We start from the raw sequence: 16,429 nt of genomic DNA, 5'->3' as shown, positions 1-16,429 counted from the left end.
AGAGAAAATAACGGGCAGAAAAAGGCAAGGTGCAAGCTACATTTTGGACTAGACTGCATCAGACCACATCAACTCTAACCAGTCGTTTTCCTCTCCTGCTTTATATCTCATCCCCCTCTTTCTAACTCTCCGTCTTTTATTTTCTCCAATTTTTTGCACCTCCCTTGCTCTCTTTAATCTTCCCAGAATGATGATGGCCCTGACGTTCGTGCTGGATCGGGAGATATTCTATTAGTCCACGCTACAGAAACGGATCGCAAAGGTACGGTGCAGAGCACATTAGGACTGATGCTCACCCCATGGGTTTGATATGGACAGCTGAGTATGTTACTGGGCTTCTGGGTCACTAGGACAACTCTGATGCTTGCTTGACAGACTTGCAATCATTTTATTCTCAAAGAAAGATTTATGTTTATTTGTAAAGTGGGATGCTGACTGATGTGTTATTGCTTTTCTAATCTGCTCATCTGAGTAGCATTTAAAAGCCTCAGTCTCTATCTGGTTCAGCTATTTGAGATGTGTCAGTCCGGGGGTGTATCCTTCACCTTTGATGATGTGCTTTCAGTTAATTGGGAGCTCTGGCTGCACTTCAACTGAAATATGTTGCTTTTTTTCCTTCTGTGTTTTTGCTTGACAGATCTTGTTTTGTACTGTGAAGCCTTTCTAACTACATATAGGACTTTTATAACCCCTGAGGACCTCATTAAGAAGCTACACTACAGATATCCTTTTCAAAATCCCTCATGTCACTCTGAGTTCAATCACTATTTAGAAGGCTGTTTTAATCCTTATTTACCTAGAAAAGAATTGTTTGCTCTCACTCAGCTCTTTCAGTTACAAACATGTATAGAACGAGACCTCCAGTGCAACTGTAATACTCCACTGATAGACACTGAAGTCTAGATTACCACATGATCATTTTTGTGATTGTGTGCCTTGCTTAGTGGTACCTTAAGAGAGCAAGTATCATGAACTTTCCCCTTATGATGTAAAAAGCTGGCTCTCCAGTAGCAAACTTCCATGTGTACATTTTTTGTCGCTGTTGTTATCGGCTAGCTCACAGAGCAGCTAGCACGCCGCTTGATACTCCATAGAACTGACAGTGATTGCTGTGTTATGTTTTTTTTTTTTTTTACATGCAATGAAGCTGAAATTGACCTACATTGCATAAAGGAAACAACAGTTGTTGTGCCATGACCGGGCTCCCTAAATTGGAGTCTATTTTATGTCATAATATTTCATTTGAAAAAAAAAAAGTCAACGCATTGTTTGGTTTTTTAAAACTTCACACATTTTGTCTCATTGCCTGATGAAGCATCATATATGTGCAATACAATTTTAGTTTAACATGTTATAGGATTTTGCATTCCACATTGTTTTCTTTGTCCTTGACCACAAAGCACATACACTAGGTTCTGCCACAGCCCAGACACCTTCAAGAAGCGAGTCAGCAAGAACACATTCTTTGTGCTGGTTCGTGTGGTGGATGAACTGTGGTGAGTAGGAGATCTGGAGAAGACCATTTTTTTAGCGTATGTGGTGCTCCTCCTCAGGAAACTATGTTTTCAAGCATATGGAGAAGAAACTTGGTCTCTCAGTGAATCAACGAATAAAAGCATGCGTATGTTTATAAACACGGATATTGCTATTTTGTTAAATAAGAACGTCTATGCCATTATTATGGTCAATATTTTTTAAAGAAATGTATTCCAAATGTACTCAGCAACCAAGAAGAATATTTAAATCATATATCTGCTGGACAAATTATGTTATTATATAGTTTTCTGACTTATTGTGAAACTGATAGTATTACCTTTTACTGGTTTATAAAAACAATTCAAGTAAAAACTTCTGAGAAAGGAACACACTCATACTAACATCATAGGCATAAACACCTTGTAAAGATGGGTCACAAGTAGGCCTGCGTCATTAATTGTAATAAAATTGCAATCTTGTTATAGCCAGTTCACGATATAATTTTTAAATTACTTTGATTCTCATTTAATTTTATGAGCCAATTGCATCACAAACGCTACTACTTACTTCTCTGAATTCTTAACATAGACTGTGTAAAATAGGTTATAAAGCGCTCCCAAGCACTGCAGTGCTCTCCCCTCTCTTCATTGAGGCCTCTGTGTTTACAGGATTGTGGTGATGCACAATGTGCTATAGGTGCCAAACAAAATCTAGGTGCTGCCAATTTGTTTGTTTTGTCGTGGTTCATGTGTGCAAGGAACATTACATTACACTTTGTGAGGACAAAAATCGTGGCAGAAAATCGTGATATAAATTCTAAGGTTAAAAAAACATGATTCATATTTTTCTACAAATCGTGCACGCCTATTCACAAGTAGATATTTCTTTGCTTTTAAGGTTCATAGGCCAAAGAATGTTAGGGACCAGTATGCTCAGAGATGCTTGTTACAGACACCTGTAGGCAAACTGTATCGTGTAAACTCATGAATGATTGATTTGATGCTGGGATATAACGGTAACCGTTAATCTTCAGCCATATTACCATAAAGACAATGAATCACAGTCCTTACATAATGTTTATTTGAACTCCGTCATCCTAAGAGCTTTACTTTATTGTTCTGCCTACAGCTATAACCAGGAAATATGTCCCTAGTTCTGCAAGAGCATCTGGAGATCTGTCTCTTTTTGTTCCAAAACTCCTTTTTTTTATTTAGTCGTTATAGTCCTAATTGTGCACGTCTGAAAATCAACAACCAATTTAATGACTTTCTTCCTTCCTTCTCTCCTCTGTTTCATCCAAAATGTCATCATTCTCTTCCCCTCGGCCCTCCAGCTTGGTGGAGCTGACAGAGGACATCTTGAAACAGCTGATGGACCTGGTGTTCACGCTGGTGTGCAACGGCGAGCTCAGCCTCGCCCGTGTGCTCCGAAAGAACATCCTGGACAAGGTGGAGCAGAGGAAGCTGCTGCGCTACACTAACTCCCTCAAGCCGCTCGCTGCCCGAGGGGTCTCTGCAAGGTACTGTTGGGGGTCAAAGGTCAAGACTGGTATGGCATGCAGGGATAGTAAGTGTAATGTCAGACTTCATTTAAGCCATTTCTGGCACCTTTTGAGGCAAACAGACAGTGAGACAGAGTGTTTTATCGCCTGCTGGAACGGCCTTCATCCACCATAAGATCTTACAAGGGCTCTTCTCAAATGTTTGATAATTTTTCCAACTATTCTCTAGTACACCATGCTTTATTCCACAAACTGTGTCATTTGATTTTAGTCATGTCTCTACGTAATTTACAATACATTACCATAAAATCTTAAAATACTTCTTCACAGGATACAATATTTACTCCTTGTGGCTACAGAGATGTAGAGAGAGAAAGATAATATATAAATACAAATGACCATGAATACAAAACATCCAATGTTAAAACAAATTTTTCAAAATATTCTTATTCCACACACACTCTTTCATCTCAATCTGACACTCTGCAAATTGATATCATACAGCCTGACACCAACATTTTATTTGACCCATGATGCCCAGTGTGACATGCAATAACCCGACACAGTTGTTGGGGTGGCATGGATAACACTAACAAGTTTAGTTTAAAAATGACTAAGTATTCCATAGTGAATTGAGATTTAAACTCTTGATTTTATTCTATTTTTATTTTACAACATGGACAGACTTTCTGTGAAACCATTTTGCTGCACCACAAGGAATTGCCATGGTAGACATAAAGACATCACATAATAGATTGTGTGTCCTAACAGGCCTGGAACTCTCCATGACTTCCGCAGTCATGAGATCGCCGATCAGCTCACTCTTCTTGATGCTGAGCTCTTCTATAAAATCGAGGTACAGTGGCTTCATTGTGTCATTCCTGCCAGTATGTTGACATTGATTGTGTTTTGAGCTCTTTTCTAACTATGACTCTGTCCTGTTCTTCTTCAGATTCCCGAGGTGCTGCTCTGGGCCAAGGAGCAGAATGAGGAGAAGAGTCCCAACCTGACTCAGTTCACAGAGCACTTTAACAACATGAGCTATTGGTGAGACCTAAAATCAAAAACTTCATGCCGTCACATCTCGCTCTCTGTCGTTGGCTTTCACGGCTTCCTTCTTATACCATCTTGTTGCCACCACACCGTGTATCTCTCTTTGTCCTGTAGGGTCCGCTCTTTGATAATTCAGCAGGAGAAAGCCCAAGACCGAGAGAAGCTGCTTCTCAAGTTCATCAAGATAATGAAGGTTAGTCCCATAACACTGAGTCTATATGCACGATGTTCCACTTCCAGAATTGCTCCGGTGCCGCCGGAAATTCTGCCGGATGACTCTCTTTTCGGCAGGATGTTCCATGGCCTCCCGCCTTCTTTGTGTTGCAATGTTAAACGCCGGTGGATTCATGAGGAGTAAGAGTTAATGCTCGACGAGGTCGACGGCGAGGCGTGACCCGTACGACGCTTCACCTGACAATGGACACCTCGAAGGGCATTAACCCGCTTATACCATAGTCACTTGCCGAGTAACATATTTTTAAAACATAAGTTTATATTTTGTATTTGTTTTACAATCAAAATCTAAAGTTTTTCCAAACAATAACTCCCTGGCTACACCTGAGGGTTTGACTATTACCTAGAACAATCATTCCCATCCCATACGATTCTTATGCAATGCAAACGTTATTCCCTGCTCCAGGAAATAGGAAGGATATTAGTTTAGCATCGCCCATGACGGTTGTGGGTGGTTTAAACAAATGGCAATAGTACTTACATTGCCAATAACCAGAGCACGTTTTTCTCTCATCCCATAATGCTGTGTGAACTAGCCAGACCCTCCTCTGCAGTGCTTTGGAGGAAGGTCTGGCAATGTGAGCATAATATTTAAATATCTGAATTTTCATGTTAATTTCCTTGTTGTTAACGTTTATACACATCTCTTACCACAGCACTTAAGAAAGTTGAACAATTTCAACTCCTACCTGGCAATACTGTCTGCCCTGGACTCTGCCCCCATCAGGAGATTGGAGTGGCAGAAACAGACCTCAGAGGTAAGAGGTTTGGGAGGTTACAATTGTTAAGTATCAGCATTGAAGAAAAAAAAGAAAAGAGAAAGATATTAACGATCTCTGAATCTACACCCTTACTCTCAATAATTACAGAGCAGTATCATAATTATTTTTTTATTCTTACTATTCTCTCACATCCCACCGTATTCTTTTCCCAGGGATTGGAGGAATATTGCACGTTGATTGACAGCTCCTCCTCCTTTAGAGCATACAGAGCTGCTCTGGCTGAGGTGGAGCCTCCATGCATCCCGTACCTGTAAGTCAATGAATGTTTAGGCTCGTACAAATGTTTAATCTGAAAGCCACAACTTGACATAATTCTTTCCTCTTCCAGGGGTCTCATTCTGCAGGACCTGACCTTCGTGCACCTGGGTAACCCTGACCTCATTGATGGGAAGGTCAATTTCTCCAAACGCTGGCAGCAGTTCAACATTCTAGACAGCATGAGGCGCTTTCAGCAAGTGTAAGTCCACTGGGAAACATGCAGGGCGCAATTTCCCAGGGGGGATGGGGGGGATTTTCCCCTTTCTGGTCTATATGCTTCAAAAATAGAACTAAGTCAATCGCTATAAAGTGAAAACTACAGCTATGGTGCGTCAAAACATTAAAATCCAAAGCGCAATTGCTAGTTGAGTTTAGCAGCGACAGATCTCTGTGACGCCGGCTACAGAGCTCCGTCGTGTCAGTGGGTGTTAGTAGATGTGTTTAGCCTCCAACAGGTGACTGTGAGACACCGCCCAATGACGGCCCATTTTTAGGGGCCATGGTAGTTTAGGTGAGAAAAGTGAGCGTGATGCGGTGACAGTTAAGTTTAGGCACCAAAAGAACTAGTTTGGGTTAAAACTGAGGAATGGACACGCGTTTGCTCGGTAAACAAAGTATTTTGTTTTTGTGCTTAAAAGCTCTGTGTTATATGTTTAAATCACATTGTGCTAGTTCATTTTGAGATTATGTTCCATGAATTTCATAAATTAGTGTTTCGGTATGCCTGGCCGAGTGGCACTATCCCTGGTATAGGAATGGGGATTTCATTCTTGCACGATTTGTTTTGTGCATGATCGAACCCTCCCCCGTTTTTCACAAATCGCACCCTGGACATAGTACGATGTATCGATTGATGAAAAGATACATGTGATCTTGATTTATCATTAGAAAGCTTTGTTGACATTATTTTTTGCCACTGGCTGGGAAATGCAACAGATGCCTGCTTTGTTATTCATTCAATTTAAATATTCTAAAGCATCGCTGACATCTCCACATGGACTACTGCATTAATCAATCCTCAACCTCTTTTCATTTCATATCAGGCATTACGAGCTGAAGCGCAACGAAGACATTGTCTGTTTCTTCAACGACTTCAGCGACCACCTGGCAGAGGAGGCCTTGTGGGAGCTGTCGCTGAAGATCAAGCCCAGGAACATCACCAGGCGCAAGACGGAACGCGAGGAGAAGACATAGGGCCCTGTGGGCCTCCGAGACTGACCTCCAACTGTGCTTCATGACACTAACTCCACTTTACTACAGACTGAGAGAAAGACTGAAGCTAATGGGAATCTCATTGTGTGTGTGAGAGGGTGGGGGGGGGATGGGATGCAGAACAAACTACAGACAACTGAAACGTGGCCCAAGGTTTACAAAGAGCTCGGCTGCTCTGGGAGATTTTAATTGGGATATAACTGTGGCTGCGGTGTTGGGACGGGGAGAGATGCAGTGACAATAGGTGAAACAAGAGGAAGCCTGGTGCTAAGGAAGCGTGAAGAATCACACAGAGCGGACAGGGAGACGCTTTGGAAATAACCAAAGTCTGCTCCCTGGGCTCTCTGTTTTTAAGAGTGGAGCTGTTGCGTGTGTGAGAGATTGAGTTGAATGGTCCATCACTCTGAGTTGCTTCTTCCTCTTCCTTTATGTATGTGCCATTTGTTGGTCATCTTCTGCAACCATCTCCTTGACCCATGAGTTCCCCTCAAACAGCAGAACCTCGACAGCGGCCTGCCCTGAACGGTGACGTCGACACGCAGGCTGCAGACCCTGGAATTGGCTGGGGGCGTGACGGGATTTGAACTCGTAAGTGAGGATGACCATTAAAGACTGGAACCTATGCGTTTGTTTTGAAACATTTTGTGTAAGAATCATGTATGGTTATGATATGTATTATATACTGCTCCTTTTGTTCTTAAAAAGGATGTTTATGCTTATGAGAAGAGCTTAGCTTCTCCCAAGTGCCATATAGGTATGTGCACTAAAAAAGCAAAAGCAGAAACATAAAAAGATGATGCTGAGATGCTGTGATCAATGTAAGTCAAACTGAATCATTGTGTGCCGTGTTCAAGTGTAGAGAACCATCAGGCAATCACAATCACGTCCCAGTCATGTCAGTGTGTGCAAGTGTTTGTGTGTGACTGAAGTCTTCAGTGACTTGTGTGTCTGTCATTCCAACATGTGCTGTAGTAAATCATTTTGATTCCTTTTTGGGATAATTGTCAATACCAACACATCACACTGTGCTCTCAAACTCCAATAAAACAAACAACTCTGTTTCTATACACAGCGTGTTGGTTTAGAAGTTTCATTTTTGCTGTCAGAACTCAAGACTTTTCTATTTGCTGTACAGAATGGTCAGTGACAAATGGACTTCAGAAATATTAAGGCATGTGTTCAACTTTAAATAATTAAAAGGAAGCACTCAATAACAATCTAGGTGTAACAATACTACACCACAGTCATCTGGCCTAAATGGATTTAAAAACATTCAAAAAAACCAGGATATAATCTTGATTAAAGCTGGGGTAGGCAGTTTTTTTTTTTCCTTCTTTGGCTTTAAAAACTTTCATGATATTTCAGCATGTAGCAATTCAAGTGGCCTGCGAGAACTTTTGCAATCCCTCTTGGCTCTGTTGTCAGGCTTTAGACAATCTTGCCCATGACAGAAGACGTTGGCTTCCTATTCCTATTGGCTGGTCTACAAACGCAGGTGCAGGTGCACATCCCTACAGATGGCAAAGGCCTAAATACAATGGTGGAAAATCCTGCAGAAAGTTGCTCTTGAGAAGAAAAAAAAAGTAAAACAGACTAATCAAAGAGTGTGAAAGACTAACATGAATGTAAGAAAACACCTGGCAATATCAGCGAAGCATTTCAGGGCTTAGAAGGGAGAGCTGCAGGACAAGGGCTGTAGTTTTGTCTTTTCCATAAAAACGGCCTACTCCAGCAACAAAAAAGCAGATGTAAATAAAAGGTCAAAGTGCAACAGCATGACTCCAATTAAACATTTAAATAACACTTCCTTCCCTCAACTATATAACCCCAATCTCAGTAACCGGTCATTTGACCAGAGTTAACACAGAAAAGTCAAACTATCATGGAAGACTGTTACATGTGAAAATCATAATATATTAGCATACTGCTTATGCAACAATGATTACAGTGAATTATGAGGTTGCGGCACTGAATATTTGTAAAGGAGGATTGTGGATACTTTTCTTTAAAAAACAACATAAAATACTCTGAGGGGGAGACCGGCATCACAGGTGCTGACCCATCTCGCACAAATCAGTAGTAGCAATCCCAACGTGAAGCTTATATTCAGTCTGGACACATCGGTCCACCCATGCATCTACGCAGTCTCAGTGAGGCCGACAACTGGGCTCCAGCAGGACCCTCTTTCCTGCAGGATTAGCAGCGCCGTTCTGCAGGTCACCCTGCTCAGAGATGGCCCGTTTGAAGCCTCGCGCGTGGCTGTTAATAGATACACGCCATTTGCAGATTTCACCGTTCAGTATGTCTTGGATGTGCTGTACGATGAGGTTGATGGCCACTGGTGAGAGACAGGATTTGTCAAGCATTCAAGCTGGAGAAATTCGTAGAAGAAGTTTATAATGTTTTTTGTTTGGGGTGGGGGGGGGCACTTACCCATATTGTCGACCCCCCTTGGAATGATGACATCTGCATACTTTTTTGTCTGAAAGAGAACCAAATGTCTTAAGCAGGGCTGCTCGATTATGGAAATAAATCATAATCACCATTATTTTTGGTCAATATTGAAATCCTGAAACACGATTAGGCCTACTCATTAACCCTGGAAATCCAGAGTTCTTGCGAGAGTACATTTTGAATTTGCTCAGCGAGTTACTCTGGCATTGGTTAATGCTGCTCATTAACTATACCCTTGTAGTCGAGCTGCACCAATCACATCAATGTGTCTGACAGAGGCGGGCCAAAGGGGAGCTAAACAGATGACGACAGTTTAATCTACCGGTTAGCTCCGCTGGTAGCTAAGCGTATGGGGCTCTGGATAACTCCGTGTATTGTTGTGATTGGTTGTGGTATCAAATTGTGTGTATTGAGATTTTCAAATGCACGCCTGGAACCGCCCCTCGAGATGGGCGACTTTCATTACTCAATGCCACACCCTTAATCCCTTCAGATAGGGAGGGACTACTCATTGACTTTTGGAAAGAGGTTGCAATTATTGAATTTAAACAGTTTATAAAAACCATACAAAAATCAAGAGTGAAGACACCTCGAACTGTGAAATTTTCAGAACACAAGACAACAAGCATTCTGCTTGCAAAACAATCTTTTTTTAGTTGATTATTTGTTTTTTGTGATCATTAGGAACTGAAATTGTTATCTTGGTTAATTGCACAGTCCTAGTCTTAAGGTATGTTGACAAAGGTTGGACGCTGTAAAATAGGCACACAGTCAGTGAAAACCAAACTTACAGGCAAACAAAACTCTTCAAAAGCAGGCTTGACAAATGTTGTATACTGCGTGAGAATCTGCTCCAGGTCTCTCCCTCTGGTCATGTCTCGGAGAACTACGGGAAAAGGAAGTCAAATTATTGATATGCTGTGACAACCTTTGAAATATTTTGGGTGAGGGAGACATACCTCTGCGAGACAGTCTGACGTCTGAATCAGTGTCCACAAAAAGCTTCATTTGAAACATATCACGCACTTTCTGGGGGTAGAAGACCAGGATCCCCTCAAAGAGGACCACGTCTGCTGGGTAAACTGTGATCCTGTCTTCCAGCCTGGAAATAGACACAGAGTGTTCATACAGAGGCGATGTTGCTGAGAATTATTAGTTGAAGTGAAAAACTGAAAAAAGAAGTCATCAGGTTAGCCCTGATGACACAAGAATGCTTCCTTCCTTCCTACCTGGAATGTGTGACGAAGTCATACGTTGGCACTTCGACCACCTTTCCCTCCACAATGTCCTTTAAGGTTTTGTACATTAACTCGGTGTCGAATGCCTCTGCAAGACATTAAACCGAAACAGAAAAAAATCATGCAGTGCAAGCAACATGTAAAGAATATACTGATATGTGTGTACAAGAGAGCCAACATGATCAGCCAATGCAGGCTTATCTCATGTTGGTGCTTATGAAGGAAACAAATCAGATATAAAAACACATATAGTGCATGCTTTAGAATAACTTCTTGAAGTGTTTTGGAAAATGTATTATCATTGTTCAGCCCCAGTGTTAAAGGTCCCATGACTTGGTGCTCTTTGCATGATGCGTTTATATAGACCTTAGTAGTCCCCTAATACCATATCTGTAGTCTCTTTCCAAAAAATCCGGTGCAGAATTAGAGCCACTAGAGCCGGTCCCACAATGAGTTTTTCTCAGTATGTGCAATTTCTGAGTCTGTAGCTTTTGGGGAGGAGACGGGGGGGACCAACTCCCACTTTGCTGTTGGCCATGATGTTTCTCTCTAATGGGTGGGCCAAAGTCTCTGGGTGTGCAGAAGCAGATAAATGGGTGGTAAGCTTGCAAGATTCCAGATTGGCCCATCTGAGCTTTTCAGGCAGAGCAGGATACCCAGGGCTCGGTTTACACCTATTGCCGTTTCTAGCCTCTGGTGGAACTCATTAATGTTGAAAAACCTCAAAGTGAAATTTTCATGCCATGGGACCTTTAACGCTTTGCAAGAAGAGTTGCAGCAGCATACAGTATGGGTTGGCAGAGTAGTATGTACTACTAGATGTTAGTGCAGTCTGTTATGTACAAGTATTTCTTGAATTTCCAGTTGTCGTTAAATATCTTTGTCACTGTAGTTTGACAACCCCATATGCAGATGACTTACTCTAATTCCAGGCGTGGTGTTTGATAAAACATCCACAGCAAAATAACCGCTTAAGAAATTGGTAAATTATAACACCGCACAAAACAAAAATTAATCAACAATAGGATTGGTTGGATATTACAGGTGCACTGGCGTTATAAGTCTTGTTATACGTCCCATAGGTGTGTGCTGTTGTAACGAAACTGGACAGGGGAAAAGACCACTCTGTAACCTGGGCCTACCTGGGTGATCAAAGTTGTATTGGCCCTTCAGTGCTTTCGCCTTTTGCTCCAGAGTCAGTACTCTGTAGAAGCTGTCCTGGCTTATAATCGCCACCTTCCTCTGGCGGTGGTCCACCTTGTTCTGGCCCAGAAGCTCCATGATCTTTGCGCAAACTGTTGACTGAGGCAGAAAACTTACTTTACTCAGCTAGTGGTATTTATGACTTATAATGCTTTATGTACTAGATTAAACTAGCAAAGACGAAGTTAAAACGCAGCTCGTGTAAATGCCATTAGGAACAGAGGGGGACAAACTAATGTGGTATTTTCTGTGACCTTATCAGCTGACTCTCGCTCTGGTATTGTAAGGGAATTGACTATAATTCTTTACAGCAGCTAGCTAGTTAGCTGTGTGACGCTCTTTGGTGTAAAGGTCACACAGAAGTGTTGGTAAAGGTAGTAAATATTCGCAGAGTAGACATGCAATGACTGTTTTAATGTGTTAAAGAAATAACGTTAAGAAAAGGCTGAGCAAGGGGGGCGTGCCAGGTGGTTTGACAGTTAATATAAATGCTAATGTTGGCGCTGCTAGCATTTTAAACTAAACTAGCTAAGCTACTCGGGATGCTAATTTCCGTAGTCGGGAGGTCCTCTTGCTGAAAAAAGGACAGACCTTGCCGCTGGCGGTTCCTCCGCTGACCCCTATTAGGAAAGGGTGATTTCGTGGCCTCTCTGCCTCGTCGAGGGCTCCGAGAGCATCCATCGCAGTACAACAGTTCACTGCAGATCTGGATAACTTGTCTCGCCCGCTCTAGCGGTGCTATCTGTAGCAATAACAAGCGCCGTTCTCGCGAGAACTAACAACCTCAGCCCAAGTGTCAAAATGACATAAAATAAATATCTACCATAACCTATACACAAATGGAGCAGAACTTTATTCAATCTGTAGATCAAATACAATACAATATATATATATATATATATATATATATATATACTCAATCTGAATATTAATACATTTGTCACATTAAATCCTATGAGGTACGATAAGCAAATTACAGATCATTTACCTTATGTGAATTTTGTATGAATAGTTTTTATACCTGCCTTATGTTATATATTTCATTTAAAATCACTAAACTTGAATTATAGTTCTATCTATTCTATTCCTGATATTAAAAGCTATCTTGATCAGTTCCCTTTTCCCTTGCTCAGAATCCATAAAAGACATTTATTTATACATACATTTGTTTTTATTATGGATTTAAATATAAACATCTTACAAAATACATGTACAGTATAAACACAGCATTATTGTTTTTCTGGGTCATTGTCTGATTTCTCTGTGTCTTCACCATGTTGTGACTTTTCTTTGATAGATTCATCCACCACAATCTCCAAAGCGGCACTTCCTTCAATCCTCTTTACAGTCTCTCCTTTGGCAGCAAGGATTTCCTCAATATTTCTAAAGAGTAAAGCAACACAGCACATGAGTCATTTAGAATTATGCTGTACACACAGTTAATTGGTAAATCTTTAGACGCCAATTTCCTGTAGTTTATTCTGAACAGTATTCCCTCCTTAAACATGTTGCACAGGCGTTGTTTGTCCACCTAAACAGTATTTTCATTTTCCTGGAAACGTGTACCCTTCGCCCAAACCAAAACTGGGGATCTGTTTCACATTATACCTCCAAATAAAGTAAATGTTCCACTTTACTTCTCACCTGACTCAACTTGAATATTCTCCTTAAAGAAATACTGCTGCTATGTGAAACACTGGCTGTATACGGGGCGGCCTCTAGCTCACCAGGTAGGAGCATTCACCCCATGTAGACTGAGTTCTGCAGCGGCCCGGGTTCAAATCCAACCTGCGACCCTTTGCTGTGTGTCAACGCCCATCTCTCTCCACCTTTAATGTCTATCCACTGTCACTTAAAAAAAAAGGGAAAACCCCATAAAATAATCTTTATAAAAAAAATTTAAAAACACTGGCTAAATATGTCAGCCAATAAAAACTAACCAGACATTGTAGAGAAGAAATTCCATTAGGTTTGAGGTAATTTACAAACACTCGCTATAATAGAATTTGTCCACCAGAGTGCACTGATATTGACTTTCCTAGGGTCACTCTCAGTACATATTTGGTAATTAAGGGATGCTTGTCAACAATGCTGAAACATCAGGGTCATCGCTCAAATATTGATAGCACCAAAATACGGCTTGATTAGGCTAGCACAGACATGCTTGAAAAAGGGGGGCCCTCTTAACCACCCATAGTTTACTTGCGTAGTGCGCCTGTTAGGTCATGATTATGTTATTTGATTCCATTGACACTCAACAACTGAGCCAAGATAGCCAAACCAAATCACACACATTTAGGCTATTCAATGTGATCTTTGTTCTTTTGATAACTAATGTAACAAAGCATGTAACAGCCCCCCCCACACCCATCCACCAACCCCACCAGGAGATCTGCGTCCCACTTCAAATACCTCTGTGCAAGATGGTTGGAGCATATAAATTCCATAAATTAGCATAATATTTTGAAAGGTTATGTTTTGGATGCTGTTATGAATCAATCAATGTTCAGAAGTCCAAAGCACCACCAACCTCTTCCCTTCCAGGTCCGAAAACCAGTTGAGGTTATCAGCGATGATATGGTGATTCTTACACCCTGGACACGTCACAATCACAACACCTTTGTGATAAGCCAGCTTGGATATTTTCTGTGTGGACCTGGTAGAGCAAACCTGCGAAAATAATACAGCCTGAATGTCAGGTATTTGACTCAGACACATATCACAACGAAGGAAAATAGACCTAGACCGAGACCAACACAACGTTTTGGAATTATCAAGATGAGATAATTTGATTAGATGAACAGCAGAAGAAGAAAAACACTGGTATTGGCACCTTGCATGTGTAAACGAGTCGATAATGTTTTGACTGGATCTGTCCAATAGCGTCACTTCTGATACTCTGTGAAGTTGAGAACTCTCTAGAACTGCTAAGATGAGCTCCACGTCTGTCAGCAGGTAACAAAGTATGACAAACACGCTGGTCCTGTGAGGAGAGAAGCCCCGACCTGGCTGTGGGCGTTGGTGGTCCTGGACGACGACGGTGGAGCACAACGCCCAGTCCAGACGGTGCTGAACGACCGCGAGAACAGCGAAACACCCGGCTGACCGCCAACATCGTCCTCAAAGAATCGGCCGGAGGTAAAATATCAAAACATGTCTGTAAAACCAACACGACAGGTGAGGTTTTTAAGGACGTTCACGCGTAGATGTTTACGTTACTAACGATTTAATCAACATGGTTTGTGTCGCGGACCGATGACGTAAACTCTCGTGCTTTTCAAAATAAACTTTATTGACAAATTGTTCTTAAAACAAGTTAAAAGCGAGAGGGTGTTATTGCAAGTTGTTTGGCTAAAACTAATATCAGTAGTTTAAGTCTATTTAACGTTAATGTCATTCTGTGAATATATTTACCTATAGGTTGTTTAGTTGTGTAGTGTGTAACTAAGGACTCAAGTAGCCTGCTTTAAATTCCTGCTTTAAATTCAAATTAGAATGATAGCCTACTCTTTAGTATTCCATTGGATGATACTTGGACCTGAACCAGAAACTGGGCATTTGCCAGGCACATTCATAAAATAAATAAAAGTCATCACTATATTCTTGTCAATTTAGTTTGGCCATCTACAAATATGACTCTGTTTTGTGGTATGTTATTTTGTGTCCAATAGGCTACTTTGGTAATGGACATCAAAATGTAGTCTCTCTTATCAGTAGTCCTTGGTGATAGGAATGCCAATATCATAGGTAGGTAGAATAAATTCCAGGTCAACCACATGGTCAATGGACTTCTTTTGGAGATGATACGAATACAAAGAAGATGAGACAGTACAGCTAATCCTGTATCAACATCAGCTAAGAAGACAACATTGAAATTATGTTCAAATGAGGTATAAAAACAACCTCTGGGACCGTATCCCTGTAGTATATTAATACTTTTATTATTCTGAGTTGTGTAGAGAGTTACCATCACCTTGTTGTCTGTCAATACTTTACAGGCAAAGTGAGAACATACGTTTATAACAAAACAACTTTCACCATTGTCCTAACTGGCCAAGGCCAGGACTGCTGCAGGAATTCACAGCTGAATTGAATGGCACAAATCAGGGTCAAATGACAAATTTAGTGAGCTGTGACTGAGGGGTGTGTTGCTTAATCTTGGTCAAAGGGGTGGGCTGAGCTTGTTTAGAGGGAATGCAGTCAGTCTGAAACTGGAAGCCTCCCAGTGCTGACATAGAGCCTCTGAGTCCATGTGCAGGTGCTGTGTGCTGTATTGTGTGTCTGTGTTACTGATTGAAAATGTATCCTCACAACCTGAACAAAAAAGCATGTCAGCATGAGACTAACATGTTATGGACAGAATTATTATATTTTTGTTAAACAAGAAAAGAGGAGACTAACAAATGACAAGAGGTGGGGTATACATTACACTTGATACACATGATCCAAATGCTGTTTAAAACCACACCACTTGCTAATCTATACCTGATATTCTGCATTCTGCGTTGAATTCATCTTTAAAGGAAGCATTCATTTTTGTTTGTAAGACCTAACTGTAAGACAACTTTTATTTAATAGGAACAGTCCTTCCTGAAAGGTTGACAAAAAGGCTTTTAGAAATGCCTTGTTCAGAAGTTTGCTGGTTATGAGAGTGATAACATTTTGAAATATTTTGTTGTTTTAGTTAAAGTTTGGCTATATTTCACTTTATTCCATGCCATGTGGGGATTTTGACTAGCACACTTTTCTCAATTTCCTCCCTAGTTATTACAGATCATAATCTAGTCTAGAGCGGTAATGTCAGACACTTTAAATTGTTTTGGACAGTGAGATAATGTATGTTCTACAGATTAAAAAATTAAGGAGGTGTACTGTTTCTGGTTTTAAAAAACTGTAAACCGTACAAACCATGCTTTGGACATACTGTGCATGCCAACAAAGAACATTCAATTTCAAAAACGCTATTTTGATTCCCTATGGGGAAATTACAATTTACATTCTAGTGTTATTACACAACA

General features: G+C 40.9%; 3 protein-coding genes across 14 annotated transcripts in view; 1 reads left to right on the top strand and 2 right to left on the bottom strand.

Annotated features, from left to right (window-relative positions):
- Positions 1-7,296, top strand: part of rapgef1b (Rap guanine nucleotide exchange factor (GEF) 1b) — a 45,699-nt gene extending 38,403 nt beyond the window's left edge. For all 12 annotated transcript variants that reach the window (XM_034897215.1, XM_034897222.1, XM_034897217.1 and 9 more), the window contains 11 exons: positions 187-262; positions 638-722; positions 1,404-1,496; positions 2,810-2,995; positions 3,749-3,833; positions 3,930-4,024; positions 4,145-4,223; positions 4,921-5,022; positions 5,199-5,296; positions 5,375-5,503; positions 6,348-7,296. In XM_034897215.1, the coding sequence (XP_034753106.1) occupies positions 187-262; positions 638-722; positions 1,404-1,496; positions 2,810-2,995; positions 3,749-3,833; positions 3,930-4,024; positions 4,145-4,223; positions 4,921-5,022; positions 5,199-5,296; positions 5,375-5,503; positions 6,348-6,498 (1,179 nt within the window). In that variant the 3' untranslated portion in view covers positions 6,499-7,296. The remainder of the gene's footprint in view (positions 1-186; positions 263-637; positions 723-1,403; positions 1,497-2,809; positions 2,996-3,748; positions 3,834-3,929; positions 4,025-4,144; positions 4,224-4,920; positions 5,023-5,198; positions 5,297-5,374; positions 5,504-6,347) is intronic.
- Positions 7,297-7,672: 376 nt separating this feature from the next.
- On the bottom strand, positions 7,673-12,193 carry uck1 (uridine-cytidine kinase 1). Its single transcript, XM_034897265.1, has 7 exons — positions 12,003-12,193; positions 11,351-11,510; positions 10,200-10,296; positions 9,930-10,072; positions 9,762-9,856; positions 8,950-8,998; positions 7,673-8,854 (listed from the first exon to the last, which is right to left on the bottom strand). The coding sequence occupies exons 1-7, from the start codon at positions 12,090-12,092 to the stop codon at positions 8,664-8,666; spliced, it is 825 nt and encodes a 274-aa protein (XP_034753156.1). The 5' UTR covers positions 12,093-12,193; the 3' UTR covers positions 7,673-8,663.
- Positions 12,194-12,405: 212 nt separating this feature from the next.
- Positions 12,406-14,677, bottom strand: dnlz (DNL-type zinc finger). The gene is made up of 3 exons (XM_034897275.1): positions 14,245-14,677; positions 13,942-14,081; positions 12,406-12,794 (listed from the first exon to the last, which is right to left on the bottom strand). Exons 1-3 carry the CDS (start codon positions 14,524-14,526, stop codon positions 12,641-12,643), a joined length of 576 nt encoding a protein of 191 aa, XP_034753166.1. The 5' UTR covers positions 14,527-14,677; the 3' UTR covers positions 12,406-12,640.
- Positions 14,678-16,429: the final 1,752 nt, after the last annotated feature.

This window comes from Etheostoma cragini, chromosome 16 (assembly GCF_013103735.1).
Source record: "Etheostoma cragini isolate CJK2018 chromosome 16, CSU_Ecrag_1.0, whole genome shotgun sequence".
Lineage (NCBI taxonomy): Eukaryota > Metazoa > Chordata > Actinopteri > Perciformes > Percidae > Etheostoma > Etheostoma cragini.
The sequence above is the reverse complement of the archived record's forward strand: the minus strand, read 5'-3'. Positions and strand labels throughout refer to the sequence as shown.